The sequence below is a fragment of the Saccopteryx leptura genome, chromosome 5, assembly GCF_036850995.1.
Source record: "Saccopteryx leptura isolate mSacLep1 chromosome 5, mSacLep1_pri_phased_curated, whole genome shotgun sequence".
Classification (NCBI taxonomy): domain Eukaryota; kingdom Metazoa; phylum Chordata; class Mammalia; order Chiroptera; family Emballonuridae; genus Saccopteryx; species Saccopteryx leptura.
The window spans coordinates 102,570,436-102,592,596 of record NC_089507.1 but is presented as its reverse complement, the minus strand read 5'-3'; the positions used below and the strand labels follow the sequence as shown (position 1 = coordinate 102,592,596).

General features: G+C 43.5%; 1 protein-coding gene across 1 annotated transcript; it reads left to right on the top strand.

Annotated features, from left to right (window-relative positions):
* The first annotated feature begins 94 nt into the window (after positions 1–94).
* Positions 95–20,376, top strand: ANKRD16 (ankyrin repeat domain 16). The gene is made up of 7 exons (XM_066385712.1): positions 95–954; positions 4,886–5,106; positions 8,448–8,490; positions 13,096–13,204; positions 14,021–14,182; positions 15,633–15,711; positions 16,973–20,376. Exons 1-7 carry the CDS (start codon positions 635–637, stop codon positions 17,128–17,130), a joined length of 1,092 nt encoding a protein of 363 aa, XP_066241809.1. The 5' UTR covers positions 95–634; the 3' UTR covers positions 17,131–20,376.
* The last annotated feature ends 1,785 nt before the right edge of the window (positions 20,377–22,161 follow it).

Sequence of the window (22,161 nt, the reverse complement as noted above, 5' to 3'; positions counted from 1 at the left end):
ACTTCCCCCGCGGCCAATCAGAACGCGCGCGCCGAGGGGGCGCGGCCACGGCTAAGCAGCCCCGCCCCACCCTCGCTTCCGCCAGGGTGGTGAGGCCAGTGAAACTTTCCCAGAGTTCCTCCGAGCTCTCGGGGACCCGTGGAGGTGCGGTGGTGGGCCTGGAGCTGGCTACGGCTTGGTGAAGAAGAGGCGGTGAATCCGGACGCGCGAGGCCCCACCCCATCCCCGAGGGCGACGGCTCCGGCGGGCTCTTTCACCGGTGTCTCGTGGGCGCGGAGCTGCCATCCAGCGGGCCCCAATCGGGGGCCCTCACGAGTGCGGGCACCCCTCTGACCACATCCGCTTGCGGCGGTCAGAGCCAGAGCGGACACCTCCCGGCGGGTTCGACGGCAGCTCCACCACTACCTAATGTTTCACCCAAAATGAAACCAGTGGAGGTGGCAGCCTTGGAACGCGTCGCACATCCTCGAACACGACTACGCCCGCACCTGGAGCGCGCGTTCACAGCGACCCAGGAGGCGAGTTGTTTGTAGGGGCACTAACCTGGCGGCGCAGAGAAGCGCGGCCTCCCCACCACCACCACCGGTGCAGGATAGCACGGGAGACTCGGTCACCTCGCCTGGCCCCGGTGGCCATGGAGGCGCCCGGGGACCCGAAACGGCTCTGCAGGCTGGTGCAAGAAGACCGGCTGTGCGCCCTGCGGGAGGAGCTGCAGGTAGAGGGCCGTGCCGGCTGCCGGGGGCCAGCGGGGGACACGCTGCTTCACTGCGCCGCGCGCCACGGGCGTCGGGATATCTTAGCCTATCTGACCGAGGCCTGGGACATGGACATCGAGGCTGCCAACCGAGACTACAAGCGCCCTCTGCACGAAGCTGCCTCCATGGGCCACCGGGACTGCGTGCGGTACTTGCTGGGCCGAGGAGCCGCGGTCGACTGCCTTAAGAAGTCTGACTGGTAGGTGGTGTAAGAATGAGACGGCACTGGAACACCAGGTGTGCAGGCTTTGTTAGAGGAGAAAGACCTGCCGGGGCACTCCTCTGGGAGAAGTGCACCGAAACAGACCCTGAGGCAAACATTTATTAAGGTGGGAAGCTTTGAGCAAGTGTGCGCCCTTCTGCAGTCCTACCATTTCGGCTTCCTGGAACGCTTCTCCTCCGGGCAGCTGACGAGCTTCCTAGAACTTTTCTGCTTCAGGGGTGATAGTAAGTAAGCAAGGGTGGGGTCAGATAGACAAGTGGAACAGCAATAGGGCAGTTGGAAGTTCTGGTGAATTCATGTATCTATCAGATGGCGGGAGATCCAAAGACACCCCTTTCCCCTTTTCCGCAGAATCGTAAATTCCCATATATTGTACTTTGCCTCTACAGCATAGCTTCTCAGCTTTCCCCATTAGGGCACATTGTTCCTACCTTTGGGGTCAACTGTTTGGTCCAAGCAGTTGCTTCTTTCATAAAATAGAGAACAGTACAGAATATGATCAAACAAAGAATTGTACTACATATAACATGAACCCAGAATACAGAGTTCTTCTGGGATCATCTAGGTAAATTACTTCACCAATGGCATTGATTTAACTTTTTATTTTGAAATAGTTATAGATTCACAGAAGGTTACAAAGAAATGTTCAGGGATTTCCTATGTCCCCTTCCCCTAGGCTCCTCCAAAGTTAACATCTTACACAGTTACATTACAATAACAGAACTAAGAAATTAACGTTGCTGCAATCAAACTACCTATTCACATTTTACCAGATTATATGTATGTGGTGTTCTCTGTGATTTTTTCATGTATAGCCTTGCATAACTACCTACATAGTCAATGCACTCACTTATGGCTTCACACAAACCAGTTGCATTTTGTTAGACTGACATTGTTTTTAGTACTCCCTGTGTCTGGCTTGATAGAGGTATGAACATGATGAAATTCATAACATAATGAAGTTCTTACCTGCACGTAATTCCTGTAGTGATATAAATAAGAAACACAGCAGGCAGCCGTATACTAATTAAATTGCATTTTTGCCAGCTGTGGAGGGGAGTAGGCCTGGTTGTGTTTTGAGGGTTACACTTTGGCTGTGACTAAGCACAAGACTGCTTTCCTTGTGCTGCTGGTAAAATTGATCTAAAGATAGCTCCTAGTGTCATAGACCTCAGAAACTTCTCAAAGCAATTCTTATTCCTTTTTTTATTTTTTAGAGGGTGGGGTACAGACAGGGACAAACAGGAAGAGAGAGAGATGAGAAGCATAAACTCTTCATTGTGCCACCTTAGTTGTTCATTGATTGCTTTCTCATATGTGCCTTGAAGGGGTGGGGGCTTCCAGCCAAGCCAGCAACCCCTTGTTCAAGCCAGTGACCATGGGGTCATGTCTATGATCCCTCACTCAAGCTGGAGACCCAGTGCTCAAGCTGGTGAGCCCACACTCAAGCCATGGACCTTTCAAACCTGGGTCCTCGGAGTCCCTGGCTGAAGCTCTATCCACTACGCTACCACCTGGTCAGGCAAAGCAATTCTTCAGGTAAGGAAACAACCTCAAAACAGAAAGAAAAAACAACCACTAAAAGGATGAGATTCATTTAATTATGTATTTGGGATGTATGTAGTCACAGTGGGACCATTTTGCCCATTCTCACTTTTCTGGCTTTCTGAAATACCTTCCCTGCTTTTCCAATCATCCTGCCTTGTTCAAGATTCATTACCTCTGTAAAGTTCTTTAAGATTCCAGCCTTGCCTGACCAGGTGGTGGCACAGTGGATAGAGCCTCATCAGACTGTGCACGGGCTTATCCAGCTTGAGCACAGGTTCATCAGCATGAGCACAGAGTCGCTGGCTTGAGCATGGGATCATAGACATGACCTCGAGGCTTGAGCATATAGACATGACCTCATGGCTTGAGCCCAAGGTCACTGGCTTGAGCAAGGAGTCACTCGCTCTGCTGGAGCAGCCCACTCCCCAGTCAAAGCACATATGAGAAAGCAATCAATGAACAATTAAGGTGCCGCAGTGAAGAAATGTTTCTCTTTGCTCTCCTTTCCTGTCTGTCCCTATATGTCCCTCTCTCTGTCTCTCTGTCTCTGTCAAAAAAAAAAAAAACACAGAAAAGATTCCAGCCTTGCCTGTGATGGCACAGTGGATAGAGCACCAACTTGGGATGCTGAGGACCCTAGTTCAAAACCCCAAGGTTGACAGCTTGAGCATAAGCTCACCAACTTGAGTGTAGGGTTACCAGTTTGAGTGCAGGATCATCAAAATGATCCTAAGGTCACTGGCTTGAGCAAAGGGTCACTGGCTTGACTTGAGCCCCCCAGTCAAGGCACATATGAGATGCAATCAATGAACAAGTAAAGTGAGGCAACTACAAGTTGATGTTTCTCATCTCTCTCCTCCCTCCCTCTCTCCCTTGCTGTCTCTCTCTTTCACTCAGTAAACTAAAAATAAATAAAAATTAAAATATTCCAGCTTTATTTATCTTTTAATTTTTTTTAATTTCTTAATTTTTTTCTTTTTTTTTTAATTTCTCATTTACTATTACTACTACGTAATTTTCCCTCCCCCCAAAAAAGTAATGTTGGTAATTAACTAACAGCAATCTTAGAAGATAAATCTTAGCCTGACCTGTGGTGGCGCAGTGGATAAAGCGTCAACCTGGAAATGCTGAGGTTGCTGGTTCGAAGCCCTGGGCTTGCCTGGTCAAGGCACATATGGGAATTGATGCTTCCAGCTCCTCCCCCCTTCTCTCTTTCTGTCTCTCCTCTTTCTCTCTCTCTCTCTCTTCTCCAAAATGAATAAATAAAAATTGGGAAAAAAAAAAGTTAAAAAAAAAAAAAGAAGATAAATCTTAGATGAAACCTTAGAGATCCAAGTATACTGAGCTCCCACTGTATGCCAGACACAGGTTCTAACCCTGGGAGTGAAGAAGTAAACAAGACCTGCCCCAACTTTTCAGAAATTATAGCACCTTGTTTTACAGGCAAAAAAACCTAAAACTTGTGGAAACGAAATGGCTTGCCCCAAGTCACTTATGTAGCAGAAGAGGAAGGCTAGAGCTACCATGCTTGATAAAAATGTAGTTCACTCTCATAGTTGTGGACACAATCAGTTCAGAAACTTAATGTAATCACACTGTTTCATTGTATACTCTTATGGCTAGATGCTGTGTCAAATGCTCTTTTTAAACTCCTTTTCAGCACAATGTAATTAATAAATGGTCTCTAAAGTGAATGGGATAAGTCCAGTAGAGCAGTGGTCCCCAGCCCCTGGGCCGCAGACCGGTACTGATCTGTGGGCCATTTGGTACCGGTCCGCAGAGAAAGAATAAATAACTTACATTATTTCCGTTTTATTTATATTTAAGTCTGAACGATGTTTTATTTTTAAAAAATGACCAGATTCCCTCTGTTACATCCAAGACTCACTCTTGACGTGTGATACTCACTCTCGGTCACGTGATACATTTATCCATCCCATTCTAAAGGCCGGTCCGTGAAAATATTTTCTGACATTAAACTGGTCCGTGGCCCAAAAAAGGTTGGGGACCACTGCAGTAGAGTACCACTTATACAATGCTCTTCAGGACAAACTTGATGGTTTAGATGAGCTCTGTCCCAATTTAGTGCTATACAATAAACTAGCTCAGAAGCAGCTTTGCTTCTCACTCAGTATTCCCCTCCTGGAGACACATCTATATCACAATCTTTTTCCCTTTGTTATTTCACCCAGAGTCCTCAGGGCAATCAGAGAAGTTCTGGTTTTCCTGCCTTCCAGACCACTGAATCCCCTAGGTTTTTCATTTTCCCAAGGATGTACAGTTTTTCTAAAGACCTGGTCACACCCTTCTAATGTCTCAGCTGCCCTTCCATCTAACAGCTTGTTCTGTTTGGCCTTAGGACTCCTCTGATGATGGCTTGCACAAGGAAGAATCTTGAGGTGATCCAGGACCTTGTGGAGCATGGTGCAAATCCACTTTTGAAGAACAAAGATGGCTGGAACAGCTTCCACATTGCCAGCCGAGAAGGTGACCCTTCAACCCTCCAGTACTTGCTTACTGTCTGCCCAGATGCCTGGAAGACAGAGAGCAGAACTGGCAGAACTCCTCTGCACACAGCAGGTATAGCCCGAGCTCTGCAGGGATGTGAGCACGCGTGCGCAGCCTGCCTCCCCAGCACTGGAGAATGCTATCAAGCTGAAGGGTTTTGGAAAATAGAGACCAGGGAATAAGAGCAGCTTCGGGATATTTTGGCATACACTTAGTTTCTAAAGCTAATGTCACTTGGCACTTACCATGTTCTTCTTTCTGATATTCGTTCAATTTTCATGCATATCAGCCTCGCTTTCCCCAGCTAGATGGCAAGCTGGTTCTGTTCCAAAAGCCTTTGACCTTGGGCAAGGAACTTAGTCTCCTGAACAAGTTTTCTCATCAGCAAGAAAATGATGATAATGATCCCCATATCACAAGGCTATTACTGTGTTAGTACAGTGCTTGACACAGGAGCAGAGAACTGGCAGCTGCTGTTTTTATGATCATTTTCACAGTCTTTATTATTAAAGGCAGGGAGGAAAACAGTCAGTTTTTTAAATAACCTCAACCATACCTACTGCAGTGCTATCTGTTTAAATATATATAGGTGCTTATAATTAAATACCTGGGCCTGAGTGTATTTGACTTATCTAGTGATAATATCAAATAGAAATTTGGGGTATAGTTTTCATTGTTTTGAGTAATTATTCTTAATTCTATATTATCTATTTGTAGATTATTTTAAATTAATAAAAAGCAAAAATGCTGTGTCATAAGATATAGTAGATATATTAATGAGCTCAAGAGTCCAGATCAAGAAATTTAGAAAATAATGTTAAGCCTTCTAGAGAGTGCATTGAATTAGAATATAGGGCTTTTAGTTTATCAAAAATCAATACCTGTGACATGAAATAGTTTAGGAAATATGCATATAATTGTTCTAGCCACAGTGGGAGGGTAAGGACCAAGGAATCCTTTCTAAAACTTTGCAGGTGAGCCTGACCTGTGATGGCGCAGTGGATAAAGCGTTGACCTAGAGCTCTGAGATTGCCAGTTCACAACCCTTGGCTTGCCTGGTCAAGGCACATATGGGAGCTGATGCTTCCTGCTCCTCCCGCCTCTTTCTATCTCTCTATCTTCTCTAAAATGAATAAATGCCTGACCTGTGGTGGCGCAGTGGATAAAGCGTCAACCTGGAAATGCTGAGGTCGCCGGTTCGAAAGCCTGGGCTTGCCTGGTCAAGGCACATATGGGAGTTGATGCTTCTAGCTCCAACCCCCTTCTCTCTCTCTCTCTCTCCTCTCTCTCCCTCTCTGTCTCTCTCTCTCCCTCTCTCTCTCCTCTCTAAAATGAATAAATAAAATTAAAAAAAAAAATTTTTTTAAATAATAAAATGAATAAATAAAATCTTTTTAAAAAATTCTTTAAAAAGAAAATTTTCCAGGTGAGAAAACATTTTCTCTACTTATAAAGTATTTGACTAGCTCCCCTGCTCTTCTGGAGAAACAGCACCCAGTCATTTACACAAAATGGTGGGCACAGATAGTCAGAAATCTATTTATTTATTTATTTTTTGTATCTTTCTTAAGTGAAAAGAGGGGAGACAGACAGACTCCCGCATGCACCCAACCGGGATCCACCTGGCATGCCCACTAGGGGGCTATGCTCTGCCTATCTGGGGAGTCGTTCTGCTGCAACCAGAGCCATTCTAGTGCCTGAGGTGGAGGCCATGGAGGCATCCTCAGCACCCAGGGCCAACTTTGCTCCCATGGAGCCTTGGCTACAGGAGGGGAAGAGAAAGATAGAAAGGAGAGGGGAAGGGTGGAGAAGCAGGTGGGTGCTTCTGCTGTGTGCCCTGACCGGAAATCGAACTGAGGACTTCCACACATGGGGCAACGCTCTACTGCTGAGCCAACTGGCCAGGGCCAGAAATCTTTATTATTAACTATAATTATTTTAATAGAGTTAAATTCCTGGTTATTTTGTTATGGGTTACTTTTTAAATTGACTTTTAGAGAGAGGACAGAAAGAGAGAGAGAGAGACATCAATTTTGTGTTTCCAACTTTCATGCCATCATTGGTTGACTCTTGTATGTGCTATGACTGGGGATCAAACCCCCAACCTTGGCATGTTAGGACAGTGTTCTAACCGACGAAGCTACCCGGCTAGGGCCCATCATAGATTACTGTTAAAATGTTTTACATTATTGCTTGGGCTGTCACAAACCAGCGTGACTCGTAATTTTGCAGGTCTTGAGTGGGAATGGCGGAGGATTAGAAAATAAGCACAGAAAGAAAAAGGGGGATCGGAAGGCCTCCTTTAAACTGATGACCTACAAAAAAATGAGCCTGCATCCCAGAACACTTTATTTATAGTGCAGAAAGCAAAACCATTTGCAAAACAAAGAGAGCTTAGATACAAAGTCACATTTCTGAAGCAAACCAAGAATTCTCCCAAGTGCATAAAACCCCTCACCATGCGTAACATCTTACCTTCACAAAACAAAGGGTAAAAAGAACACTGCCTCTAGTCTCTTTGAGGGACGTGGGGGTGGGACAAGTAGAAATAATCAGCATCATAGCTAACAAGGAGGTGTGGGGAAAGGCATGTAAATTGCCTTTACCAACTTAATAATCAGAGGTTGTGGGGAAGAGCTTAGCCTTTAGCAACCTAATCAAGCAAGTGAGGTGGGGGGATGGGCAGCAAGGACCTTGTCAGCTTACTGCCAGTCCCCACACCTCTGTCCCCCACAAATCTAAACTGTCTCTTGCAGCCAGTTTCCAATACTAGGCAAAAACGGCCTGGCCCAACACAAAAGTGAGTAGATAAGTTTAGGATTGAAAATTTGCTGTTAAAGATCTCGTAGCCTGACCAGGTAGTGGCGCAGTGGATAGAGCTTTGGACTGGGACACGGAGGACCCAGGTTCAAAAGCCTGAAGTCGCTGGCTTGAGTGCGGGCTCATCTGGCTTGAGCACTGACTCACCAGCTTGACCTCAGGGTTGCTGGCTTGAGCATGGGATCATAGACATGACCCCACGGTCACTGGCTTGAGCAAGGGGTCACTTGCTCTGCTGGAGTTCCCTGGTCAGGGCACATATGAGAATGCAATTACTGAACAACCAAGGTGCTACAACAAAGAATTGATGCTTCTCATCTCTCTCCCTTCCTGTCTGTTTGTCCCTATCTGTCCCTCTCTCTGCTCTCTCTTGAAAAAAAAAAAAGACAAGATAATCAGTTTTGGCTATGACCTGTTCAGTAAAAGCATCATTCTCTACCAATTATCTAGCTAAATTTTTATTTGTGTGCCTAATTTAATTACTTGTTCCTGTAAGCCATAACTAAAAATGTGGGACAGAGACTAGTGCCAGAAGGAAAGAAGCATTTTATATGTGCACCTAAAAGCTCTAATTCTCAACTCTCTTCTCTCAGCAATGCACGGCTGTTTAGAGGCAGTAAAGGTGCTTCTTCAGAGGTAAGAACAAAAGAGCAAATTAAGGGAGATATTTTCTAATTATGACCATTAATATTGATGCTACGTAAAGAGCTTGAGGGAATTATTCAGAGAGCAGCTAAGGTACCAAAGGAGAAATGAACAAAGGACATAACGCAGGTAATTCAAAGAACATGAAACAAAAATAACTAACAGACATGAGAGAAAGTCATTTGTTTGTTCATACAACAAATATTCATCTATTTTTTCATTACCTGTTGTGAATTGTACCAGATACAACAGAAACAAGACCATGTGGTTTCCCTCTCATGGAAATCACAAATACTGCACAAATCATGTGAGTCTGGTGACCATTACAAGGAATTGCAGGATCTCTACAGGAACATATGACAGAAAGACTCAGCTTGGCTTTGGAGTAAGGAATCTCAGCCCCAGTGATATTTAAGCTGTGACCTAAAAAAGGCTGAGAGGGGGAGGCAAGGGAGCATTCTAGACAGAAGAAACAGGAGCCAGAAATGCTCAGAGCCACAAAAAAGCATAGTGCATGTAAGAAACTGAAAGAAGTTCAGTATGTGCTGAAGCCTCCAGTGAAGAGGAGAATGGCATGGGGAGAGGCTGGAGAGGAAGGCCAGGTTTCAATCAGGTAGGACACTGTAGATCTTGGTTTATTCTAAGCATATAAGATACCACTGAAGGGTTTTAAGCAGGGGTTGGGTTATAAGTTTGCAGTTTTTGAAGATCCTCTGGGTTGCAAAATAGACAGTAGATTGGAGGGGGAGCAAGGGTGAGTGCTGTGAAAGCTGGTTATGGAGGCTATTGTAGGTAAACAGGAGAGGAATCATGGTAGCTGGACTAAGAAGCTGACAGTAGGATGAAGACAAAGATTTGGAGATACTTTAGATCTAGGTTAATAATCCAGTAAAGTGAAAGGGAGAAGGAAAATTCAAGGATGACTTTCAGGTTTCTCACTTAAGCAACTGGTGAGGGTGCTGGTGTCATTTTCTGAGGTAGAGAGCAGTGGAGGAGGAGCAGGTATTGTGGGAGAAGATGACAGTTTCACTCTTGGACACGTTGAGTGACATATACCTGTGAAACATCTAAGCAAAGCATCAAGGGGTCAGTTAGAGACACAGATACAAAGCCCAAAGGACAGGTGTGGGCTGAGATACAAATGTGGGACTCATCAATATAGAAATGATAATTGAATCCATAAGAGTGGAAGAGATTACCTGAGGAGACAGTGTTGAGTAAGAAGAGAGGAGCCCTGTCTGGATGGTTTGGTTGATTGGAGCATCGTCCTGAGATGCAGAGGTGGCTGGTTCGATTCTTGGTTGGGGCATATACAGAAACATTGATGTTTCTGTCTCTCTCTCTCCCCCTTCTTTTCTCTGAATTCAATTTAAAAAAATAAAGAAAAGAATAGAAAAAATGACCAAAAAAATTTTAAATAAAAATAAAGAGAGAAGGCTTAATGCAGTGCCCTGAAAGCATTGCTTATGTTTAGGGCGTGCCTAGTATAAATTGAAACATACTTGGTTGTCTACAAATTTATAAATATTCATTCATTGAGTGAACATTTTTAAGGACCTCTTATGTGTAAGATGCTGGTTGGTAAACAAAACAAACAGCCCTTTTCCTAACAGCCTATAGGCTGGTTTGGAAGCCAAGTATAGACAATCATAGAAATAAATACCATTATCCTACTTCACCTATACAAAAGACTTATGGTAATACCTGCTTTCACTAACCAAAAGAAATCCAAAGAAGTTTCACTTCTATGAAAAAAACTGTTACTGTACTAATGTAAATCTTTCATAAGTGAAGTGGCATATATAGTGCAGACTTTCAGAAAGCTGGAGACAGTCATTGCTTTATATTATTTTGGCTTACAGAAGTTTTCATAAAAATACTCTATTTTGGCCCTGGCTGGTAGCTCAGTGGATACACCATTGGCCCAGAGTATGGACAATCCTGGGTTCAATTCCCAGTCAAGGCACACAGAAAAAGTGACCATCTGCTTCTCCTCCCCCTTCCCTTTCTCTCCCTCTTCCCCTCCAGCAGCCAGTGGCTTGATTGGTTCAAGCATGGCCCTGGGTGCTGAGGATAGCTTAGTTAGTCTGAATGGGTCAGCTTCAGGCACTAAAAATAGCTTGGTACTCAATCATTGGCCCCAGATGGGATTGCCAGGTGAATCCCAGTCAGGATGTATGTGGGAGTCAACCTCACTATCTTCCCTCCTCTCACCTAAAAAATAAAAAGCTCTACTTTCAGATAACAGGGGAAGCCTGTAATATTATAAAGAAAAAGTATACAGCCTGACCAGGCGGTGGCTCAGTGGGTAGTGCATCGGATTGGGATGCCGAAGACCCAGGTTCGAGACCCTTAGGTCACCAGCTTGAGCCCAAGGTCGTTGGCTTGAGCAAAAGGTCACTCATTCTGCTGTAGCACCGCCCCCCCTGCCCCCCCCCCCCCCGGTCAAGGCACATATGAGAAAGCAGTCAATGAACAACTAAGGCAGGGGTCCCCAAACTACGGCCCGCAGGCTGCATGTGGCCTCCTGAAGCCATTTATCCGGCCCCTGCCGCACTTCTGGAAGGGGCATCTCTTTCATTGGTGGTCAGTGAGAGGAGTACTCCTGGAGTACTATATATGTGGCGGTGCCGCAAAGCGCAGCATTGCTCACGTACAGTACTACTTCCAGTGACACAGGACGCACGCCCTCCAGTGGTCTGAGGGACAGTGAACTGGCCCCCTCTGTAAAAAGTTTGGGGACCCCTGAACTAAGATGCTGCAACGAAGAATTGATGCTTCTCATCTCTCTCCCTTCTTGTCTGTCTGTCGCTATCTGTCCCTCTCTGACTCGCTCTCTGTCACACACAAAGAAAAAGTGTACAGTGGTTTGCAGAAGCAAAGGTACTGTTGATGCAGGAGAGAAACAGACCACTGTGAGGTCACATTGAAGCTGTGATTTGAAGGATGAGTTGGAGTTTGTCAAGAGAAGAATGGAGAGATAATGTTCCAAGCAGAGTGCATCAACAAGTGAAAAGGCAGCAAAGAGCTGAGCAAATGAATGAGCAGAAAATGGCAGGATTATGAGGAAGGTAGGACAAGAGGACAAGGTAGGACAGAGAAGACAAGACAAGAAGGTAGGAACAGAAGGTGATTGGACTAGTGGGATGTGAGACTGAGAAGATAGGAAGTTGAAGGTAGAAATGGAGAAAGGGGAGGTGGGATGGAAAAGAAGATAGGACAAAAGGAAGGTAGCACGAAGAAGGTGACAGGGCAGGTAGGTTGGTGAAGAAGGTAGGAACAGAAGAAGATGGGACCGAGAAGAAGATAGGACAGATGGGAAGTGGCACTAAGAAGATGGTAGTACAGGCAGGACCAGGAAAAAAGCAGGACCTAGAAGAAAGGACAGCCAGGAAGCAGGTAGCTTGCAGTAAGCACAGGGCAGTGGGTATGTGGGCAAGAGAAACCTAGAGAGGTGAGTTTGTGCCACATTATCTTGACCACTAGAGGTTATGTTGAAGTTTCAGATTTTGTGCTTTGTTTTTGGGAATTATGTAGTTCAATATTTTTAACAGTGGCCATATCCAAATTGCCAATATAAAGATTATTCTGGTAGCTATGAGAATGAATTAAGGCAGAAGTCAAGGTAAGAAAAATGGTTAGGAGGCTATTGAATATTGACTTGATCCTAAGGGGTAAAAGTGGAGATAGATTGACCTGTGATGGCGCAGTGGATAAAGCGTCAACCTGGAAATGCTGAGGTTGCCAGTTCAAAACCCTGGGCATGCCTGGTCAAGGCACATATGAGAGTTGATACTTCCAGCTCTTCCCCTCTTCTCTCTCTCCCTCCTCCCCTCTCTAAAAAAATGATAAATAAAATCTTTTAAAAAAAAAGTAGAGATAGAAAGATACAGTAAAAAAAATATTTTGAATGTAGAATGAAGAGGTTTTGATAATCGATCGGTTATGAGGGCCTAAAGCAGTGGTAGTCAACCTGGTCCCTCCCGCCCACTAGTGGGCGTTCCAGCTTTCATGGTGGGCGGTAGCAGAGCAACCAAAGTATAAATAAAAAGATAAATTTAACTATAGTAAGTTGTTTTATAAAGATTTATTCTGCCAAACTTAGCGAAAATCCAACATAAAGTACTTGGTAAGTAATTATTATTATATGCTTTAACTTGCTGTAACTCTGCTTTATAAATTTTATAAAGTAAAGTTACTTCCCTACTTTATAAATCACCATTACTGTGGAACTGGTGGGTGGTTAGAAAATTTTACTACTAACAGAGATACAAAAGTGGGCGGTAGGTATAAAAAGGTTGACTACCCTTGGCCTAAAGGATGACTTCAGGGCTTCTGGCATGAGAAGCTGGAGAGATGATAGTCCCTAACATGGGATGAGGAAGGTTAGAGGAGAACCACATTTGCTAGGGAAATTTACGTGCTGCTGAAGAGCTAAGTTCTGGTATTGAGATGGAGGAAAGAGGGAGAGTGCTCCAGATTTCCACAGACCATTTGTAAGTCATGTAATTTACTACAGGTGGCCAAGAGCCAACTGTCCATTGGGTTTGAAATGGTGGCTTTTCTCAGCTCTGTTATTTTGGGTTTGGGCTCTAGGTGTCAGTATGAACCAGACTGCAGAGACAGGTGTGGCCTCACACCCTTTATGGATGCAATTCAGTGTGGGCATATCAACATAGCCAGGCTGCTCCTTGAAAAACATAAGGTACAGCAATGGTTTGGTTTTATTCCTTTGGTTTTTCCTGTAAGCTTTAGGTCACAGAATGAACAGAAATCATAGTTATTCAGATCTTGGGTTCAAATTCCAGTGCTGTCACAGTCAGCCTGTGAGACCCCTTTGACCTCTTTAAGCATTAGTTTTTCCATCTGTAAAATGGTGACAAACTTAACTTCTGCAGGGGGTTGCTCTAAGGATTAAATAATATATACATAGACCCTGGCTGGTGGTTCAGTGGATAGAGCCTGGTGTATGGACATCCCAGGTTCAGTTCTCAATCAGGGCACACAGGAGAAGCGACCATCTGCTTTTCTCCCTCTCCCTCTCCCCCCTCTCTCCCTCTTCTCCTCCTGCAGCCAGTGGCTTGATTGGTTTGAGCATCGGCCCCAGGCACTGAGGACAGCTCTGTTGGTCCAAATGTGTCAGCTTCCGGTGCTAAAAATAACTCCTTTGCGAGCATCAGCCCTGGTAGAGAAGCATGTGGGAATCTATCTCTCCTCCTCCCACCCAAATAAGTAAATATATATACATAAAGCAATTAGCAAAGTAACATTTTAATAAATAGCTCTTTTATGGTAACAACAACAAACTCCCCACTGACTACACTTTTGGCACACTTTAGAGCATTGACTCTTTCCATTTTTTGTTTGTTTATAGAGTCCTTTAAGAATCTGACAAAAGCTGTATAACATTAGCCCAGAAAAATGTATATAGGCAGCAAAGCTTAACTAAAATGTTAGAAGGTCCATGTGCCCAAGTTTCTCTGCTTCTTATTTTTGTTCTTGTCTCTCCCCAATCTACTAGGCTTGCATTTCTGCTGAGGATTCTCTGGGGGCCCAGGCCATACACAGGGCAGCAGTCACTGGGCAGAATGACGCCATCCAATTCTTGGTTTCCGAACTTGGCATTGATGTAGATCTGAGAACAACGTTAACCCACCTCACAGCACTTCATTGTGCAGCTAAGGTTAGTTTCTTTTCACAAGTTGTCCCTTAGGCTTGCCTTGCCCCACAGTCTTATTTCTTTGACTGCATCTCTGTGGAAGAAAGAAGTTGCTCGTGATATGCTCCTGAAATGGTCATGATTCTGAAGCCCAATGTCCCTTTAAATAGAAACCTGCCTTTATTTGTTGCTAGATAAAAACTGCAAACACCCTTTATTCCATATATAATGCCTGAACTTTGTGTTTCCTCCCACACTTCAGAATGGTGTTATCGTATGATAAAGCAATCAGTGACCAACTAAGGTGCTGCAACTATGAGTTGATGTTTCTCATCTCTCTCTCTCTTCCTGTCTGTCTGTCTGTTCCTCTCTCTTGCTCGCTACTGGCCAGTGGTGCGGTAGATAGAACATCCCAGAGTGCCGAGATCGACAGCTCAACCCAAAGGTTGGCTGCACAACTAAGTGGAACAATGAGTTGATGCCTCTCTCTCTCTCTCTCTCTCTCTCTCTCTCTCTCTCTCTCTTTCTCTCTCCTTGACCTCCCCTTTTCTCTCAAAAAAGAAAAGTGTTATTTGAAACTATAAAAATCCACTGTATTAAATTCCTGGCTTCCGGTCCTTATGGTAGATTTCAGAAGTTAAAATTAACTGAGGCAAGCAAATTGCACTTCCTGACATCTCCTGGCATCACCTACATTTCATCATGTATAAAATATTAATACATCCAAAACATTTTCACTACAAAAGTAGCTGTTTGCTTACATCTGCCCATTTTAAATACTAGGAGTCTTTTGGTTATTATCTTTAACATAATGGCTACTTGCCTTGTTTTTCTAGCAACAAGAATAAATGTTTTCTAGTGAACTATACACTCTTGTCTGCACTTCCCTATGAGAAAGTGCACAGATAAATGAGGGTGGGCTAAGAGTATGATCTGTGACCGCAGTCGGGGAAAGCTAGTGGGTCCACCCGTAGGAAGGTTGAACCTACAACTTGATTTTAGTCTCACTGCATATTAACAGCCTAGCTGGCTATACAGAAAGTTTGTAAGTTGCCTCATAAATGATAATGCCAGCTATGATGAGAGTCCCATCCAGGAGAGGTGGTCATCTTTTCTAATGTATCTCAGCCCAAAGATTTTAGGAAAGAGTTTCTGCTTGGGAGAATTTGGAATTGTGTGTTCTGTTTAAATCACAGTATTTATACTCATCACACTGAAGGAAACCCAACTGTATTAGTCAATACTTTGGCTTACAAAGTTGACCATCTATATTCTAATAACTGAGTCTCACCAAAACCTATCTTTAATGATTTGATTTATACTGGAATTTGAGAGTCATGTAATGAGTTTTCCTTTAGATCTGAAAATACAGTTTTAGCAGTTGAGTATTTTAGAAAAATAACCCAATATATATATTAGAGTTTATGTTTAAAGGTCCTTGTCACAGTGATAATGAGTTTATTTCTACCCTCAGGAAGGCCATGTGAGCACAGTTCAGACACTCATATCCTTGGGTGCTGACATCCACTCTAAAGATGAAAGAAATCGATCAGGTATGACTTCCGTGTGCCTTGAAAAACTATTAGTTAACAGAATGTGACCAATACATGGATTCATAAAAACATCAGCAACCTTTCCTTAAAATAACATCTCTGTTTGCAAAGCTGTAGAACTATTGCTGTTATCATGGCAGTGATGACAACTACTACTCATTACTACTGCTGTTATTATTATTGTTTTATTATTTTAAACTGCACCAATATATGTGACATAAAAGCACTTTCTGTATTCATGCTTCCACCAGCTATCTGGGTATTCTATAGACCAGGTGTCCCCAAACTACGGCCCACGGGCCGCATGCGGCCCCCTGAGGCCATTTATCCGGCCCTGCCTCACTTCCGGAATGGGCACCTCTTTCATTGGTGGTCAGTGAGAGGAGCACTGTATGTGGTGGCCCTCCAACGGTCTGAGGGACAGTGAACTGGCCCCCTGTGTAAAAAGTTTGGGGACCCTTGCTATAGACTCTTCATAAGTCATTTCTCTTTGAAGTATACTTATTAACTAATCATTACAATTTTCTCAATGTAGGGCTGAGAAGTATATTTTCAGAGCTAATTCTTCAGAATAAACCCCTTTGATTGTAGTCCCAATACACAAAGGTTGTGGGTTCCATCCCCAGTCAGGGCACATACAGGAACAGATTAATATTTCTGTCTGTCTCTCCCTTCCTCTCTCTAAAATCGGTAAATAAATTCTCTTTTTAAATTTATAAATTTCAGTAACATTCTCTGTGTCAGTGGCCATCCTTCACGAGTTTAGTGGGAGCTTCATGATGCTTCAAAGACTCAAAGACAAATACTGGATTTTAGACCACAGAGGATGGTCACTAAGTCCAGGGACACAGACTTTCTCCTAACGATGGGAGCAGAAGCCAGAGTCCCTTTAGTGCTAATTTTTAACCAGAAAGGAAGATTTGTTGGCCATTTTTCTTTCTGTCCCATCCTTATTTATGGTGATATTTTTACTTACACAGAGATGTCACAAAACTTAGTCTCCTTTTTCTGATAAGCTTGCTTTGTTGCTTTAGCCAAGTGTCTTGAATCCTGTCAGGTTGGTCTTGTTATTTTTAGGCCATTTCCAACCCAACCAGGTTAAAAGGAAAACTAATATTTTGATCTAGTGTAGGCAAAGTCATGTAAATGAATTAGGGAAATATTAAACCTGTAGAGCTGAAATAATTAACATTTCTGTTAGGAGCAGCCTATTGCTTTGGGGGTCATGCACTAAATTCGTGTGACTTCTGTCTCTGTTCAGCCCTGCACCTGGCCTGTGCGGGTCAGCATGTGGCCTGCGTCGAGTTTCTTCTGCGGTCTGGGCTGAGGGACTCTCCAGATGTCACGGGCACCCTGGCTCAGCAGCTCACACAGAGCGCAGACATCCTTCAGTGCTTCAACCACAGCAAGACGGCATAAGGGTGTTTCTAAACAAAGACAGTAAAACTCATGGCAACTTATAACCCGCCGCTTAAGTTATTACCAGGTTCAGTGAAATGAGAGCAGTGACCTCTGCCCTTCCTCCCCTGCACTCTCCACTGCAGCTGAGATTCCAGAGGCTGTGGATGCTGGCCTCCTAGGTGGAGGATGGACACACTCAAAATCTTGCCTCACCTGCATTTCATTTTGTAGCCTTCAAGTGGACTTAGATGATGTTTATGAAGTCAATGTCTATGTTCCCTAGAGAAGCATGTAGTGTGTATGAATATAATATAGTATACATACTTTTATATATATATTTGTATACATATATGTGAAATGTTTTATAGTAAGTACTATGTGGTAAGGCAATAATAATATAGTATTAAAAATATAACAAATTGCTGTTAGCTTGAGCCATAAGTAATTGGCGTGTTTACTTTGCTTCATAGGCATTTTCTTGATTATTACAATGGTTTAATTTGGCTTTGTAGCCAGGAAAGAAGTGCTTATGATCTGTTTTATTACACAGACATAAATTAGCAAGGAACTAGTGGTAATGAAAACGTTTCTATATCCTAAGCACTCACTGCTAGTTGAGCTGTTTTGATTTTGAGGTTATTACTTTTTTTATATTAGACAAGTTCTGTATTGACTCCCTTAGGGTCATAAATAAACCTAAAATATGCATCTTAAGATATTTTCAAAAATGAGACTCAAAAACATAGATAAAAGTGAAGTGATTACCAGGGGGAGGGGAGTAAAGAGGGACAAATATACGGTGACAGAAAATGATTTGACTTTGCGTAATGGGCCCACAACACAATCAACAGTTCAAATGCTATAGAGATGTTTACCTGAAACCTATGTACTCTTATTGATCAATGTCGCCCCATTAAATATAATTTTCTAAATAAGTTTTTTTAAAGATATTTTCAGCCTGACCAGGCAATGGCATAGTGCAGGGGTCCCCAAACTTTTTACACAGGGGACCAGTTCACTGTCCCTCAGGCCGTTGGAGGGCTGGACTATTAAAAAAACTATGAACAAATCCCTATGCACACTGCACATCTTATTGTAAAGTAAAAAAACAAAACAGGAACAAATACAATATTTAAAATAAAGAACAAGTAAATTTAAATCAACAAACTGACCAGTATGTCAATGGGAACTATGGGCCTGCTTTGGCTAATGAGATGGTCAATGTTCGGTTCCATATTTGTCACTGCTAGCTGTAAGAAGTGATATGACGCGCTTCTGGAGCCGTGACGCGTGCATCCCGCGTCACCAAAAGTAGTACTGTACATGAGCGACACCACGCTTTGCAGCACCGCCACATACAGTACTCCACATTCACTGACCACCAATGAAAGAGGTGCCCCTTCCAGAAGTGCAGCAGAGGCTGGATAAATGGCCTCAGGGGGCCGCATGTGGCCTGCGGGCCATAGTTTGGGGACCTCTGGCGTAGTGGATAGAGTGCCAGCCTGGGACACAGAGGAACCAAGTTCAAAACCCCAGGGTCACTGATTTGAGCGCAGACTCATCCAGCTTGAGCACAGATGGAGTCACTGACTTGAGTGTAGAATCATAGACATGACCCCATGGTAACTGGATTGAGCCAGGGGTCACTGGCTCGGCTGGAGCCCCCTTGTCAAGGCACTTATGAGAAGGCAATCAGTTAACAACTAAGGTGCTGCAAAGAAAAATGGATGCTTCTCATCTCTCTCCTGTCCATCTATCCTTCTCTCTTGTCTCTCTGTTTCTCTCCTGTGTGCTCACTAAATATATATGTATATATATATATTTTTTTTTCTCAGAACTTTTCTATTACCTCAGTTGAGGAATGGGGTTTGTTGTTGAAGCCCACATGTCACACTTCCTGTCCTATGCCATATGCCACAAAAGCCTGTAACTGTGAAGGAATGAACACTTGAAGTTGTAACTTTTAAAAAATTGATAGCAATTTAAACATATTGAAAATAGGATGAATACTCAGGCATTTGGATCTTTTTCCTTTCTTCTTTTCCAAGTGAGAGGAGGGGTAATAAAGAGACAGACTCCCGCATGTGCCCTGACCAGGAGCCACCCAGCAACCCCCATCTAGAGCTAGTTCCCTGCCCATCTGGGACCATGCTCACAACCAAACTATTTTTAGCACCTGAGGCAGAAGTGCCACAGAGCCATCCTTAGTGCCCAGGACTAATCTGCTCAAACTAATCAAGCCATGCTTGCGGGAGGGGAAAAGAGAGAAGGGGAGAGAAAAGGGAGGGGTAAAGAAGCAGATGGTCGCTTCTGCAGTGTGCCCTCACTGAGACATCCACATGCTGTGCCTACACTCTACCACTGAGCCAACCAGCCAGGATTTGGTCATTTTAATTGCAGAGGATAGTAATTAGTCCAAGTCAATCTGTTGAAAGATTAAATGTATCCATCACAAACGCAACCTAATCCTATAGAGTTTGTCACAACCCAGCTATTCTCAGCTGTGATGGGCTGTGTGAACAGCCAGAAATTCCAATATAATATAATAACAATCTTACTGTAATGATGTATTAAGAAAGCTGATAATAATTAGTATTATTCCCTACTTCCAGTTATAGGTACTTTTCGTACTTCTTTGGGTCTTTAAAAGTTACCTCAACAAGTCCACGGCTTGGTTGGTTGGAGCATTGTCCTGATGTGCAGAGGTTATGGGTTCAATCCCTCGTCAGGGTACAAACAGAAACAGGTTGGTGTTTCTCTCTCTCTCTCCCTTCCTCTCTCTAAAAAAAAAATCAATAAATAAATTTCCTTTAAAAAGCCACCTCAACGAGGCCCTCCTAAGCCACCCAATCTAAAATTTTGTTCTCTCCAGCATTTTATATCTCCTTACCTTAGGAGATACAAAATCTCCTTTGCAATTTACCACTATCTTTTTTTCTCCTTTGCATTTACCACTATCAAGTATACTCTACATTTTGAGTTCTTTGTTTTGTCTGTTTCCCCACTGGAATGTCAGCTTCTTGGACAGGGCTTTTGTGTCTCTTGTTTACTTACTAAGGCTACAAGCCCAGAACAGAGCCTGGCATTTAGTAAGGTTTGAAATTACACATGGTGAGGAAGTAAATGATAACAATCCATGTTTCTTTAACACTTACTATATCCTAGATACTGTGCCGAGCACCTTACCTTGATGGTCTCATTTCATCCCTTGGCCCTTGCATGATGCGGCCCCTCCTAATTACTATTTCATCCCGAGCATGGTTTGTCTCCCAGGCTTCTTTTTTTTTTTTTTTTAAGATTTTATTTATTCATTTTAGAGAGGAGAGAGAGAGAGAGAGATGGGGGGGGGGGGGTGTAGCAGGAAGCATCAACTCCCATATGTGCCTTGACCAGGCAAGCCCAGGGTTTGAACCAGCGACCTTAGCATTCCAGGTCGATGCTTTAGCCACTGCACCACCCCAAGTCAGGCTCACCCAGGCTTCTTTAAAGAGACTGCTCATTTCCATCAACTCATAGGCACTGTTCAGCCCACTGTCATATGGCTTCCTAGCTACTATTCTGCAGGTTTTTCTGTTAGGTACCAGTGACTTCCCAATTGCCAAATCAGGTAATATAGTTTTAGCCCTCATATTACTGATCCTTTCAGTTCAGTTATTCATCGCTCCACTGTCTGGAAGCTTGCTCATGTCACCACCAATAGCACTCTGGGGATTTTTTTTCTGACTTTTCCTTTTTCCTCTCCATCAGAAGCACCTCTTTCAGGGCCTGTCGTGTAAACGCTAGTGTGCCTGCTTCTGTTTTCAGCTCCCTGTTATCCTTATCTTGTGTAATCTCCTGAACCATCTCATCTATTCTCATTTCACCGGCACCCTAATAATGGTGACACTCCAGTCTCTAACCTTTGTTTTCCACCGCCTGCTGTATGCTTTTTATATAGACATTCTAAGGCTATTCCACACTCAATTTATTCAAAACCTAGGTTTTCCCTTAACTTGCTACATGTGTGCCTATGTTCACTGTATAACTCGATGACACTACAGACCACCCTGTTACCCACGTGTAAATCAGGAACCTGTGCTGCTTGCTCCAGCAGGAAGCCCTTCTCAGTCTATTCTGCGCCAGCCCTACCAAGACTCCTCGGGTCAAGCCCTCAGACTTGGTCCAGGTCACTACTGCAGCAGCCTCCTAACTTCCTCCTGCTCCCGGTCTTGTTCTCTTTAAATCTGTCCTCCACACAGCTCTGAGTTCCCACTCAAGTGACCAAAGGCATTGACTGCTGTGGGTAACTCACTGAGTCTCTCCTCCAGAGAACACACATGCGCACTTACCAGAGTTCAGTGCCTTAACCAAGAGTCACTTCCTCAGAGCTTTTGACTGGTCCTCAAAGAGCACCTGATCCACTGGGACTGTTCCTGAGATTGATCAGGCAGAAGTCCTGGAAGAAAATACAAATTGGTAAGAATTGTAAACATATAAAAAGCTTCCAGACAGTGGGAGTGATGAATATCTGAACTGAAAGGATCATTTTAGCCAGGATTTGACATCTATTAATTACCAAAATAATTATAGAATAAAGTATTTAGAAGACAAAAATAGAAAGGGGATTCAAAATGGAAAAGAAATGAGAACTGTATGTTTAAGGAGCTCAGGCAACAAGATAGAGAGGGTCAGGCACCGAGTTCAACTTGACCATGGCATTGCTGGAGTTCACCAACAGGTGGCAGACCAGAGAAATGTCCCTTTTATTCTCCCAGATGGTTTTTAAGGCTCATTGTACAATACAGAACAAGTAATGGAGAAAACAAAAATAAACTATAATTCCACTACTCAGAAGTCGCCACTCTTTTTTTCCTCTTAGTCTTTTAAGTGCATATTATTGAGATGAGTACTATATATACAGTTTTTTTCCTGACTTTATACAGTATTGCAAAGATATCCTAATACTTTCCAAAACTTCATGAACTTTTCTTTCAATTTCTCCCTAGTACTACACTACATTATTGTCCATATTTTATGTTGTTATTTTTGGGATTTTGTTTTATTTTAAGG

Excerpts from the sequence above, each read along its gene's own strand:
- ANKRD16 (XM_066385712.1), top strand. The coding sequence starts at position 635 with ATGGAGGCGCCCGGGGACCCGAAACGGCTCTGCAGGCTGGTGCAAGAA. Across the intron at positions 8,491-13,095 it reads GTAAAGGTGCTTCTTCAGAG|GTGTCAGTATGAACCAGACT; the intron begins GTAAGAACAAAA and ends TTTGGGCTCTAG. Across the intron at positions 14,183-15,632 it reads CACTTCATTGTGCAGCTAAG|GAAGGCCATGTGAGCACAGT; the intron begins GTTAGTTTCTTT and ends TTCTACCCTCAG.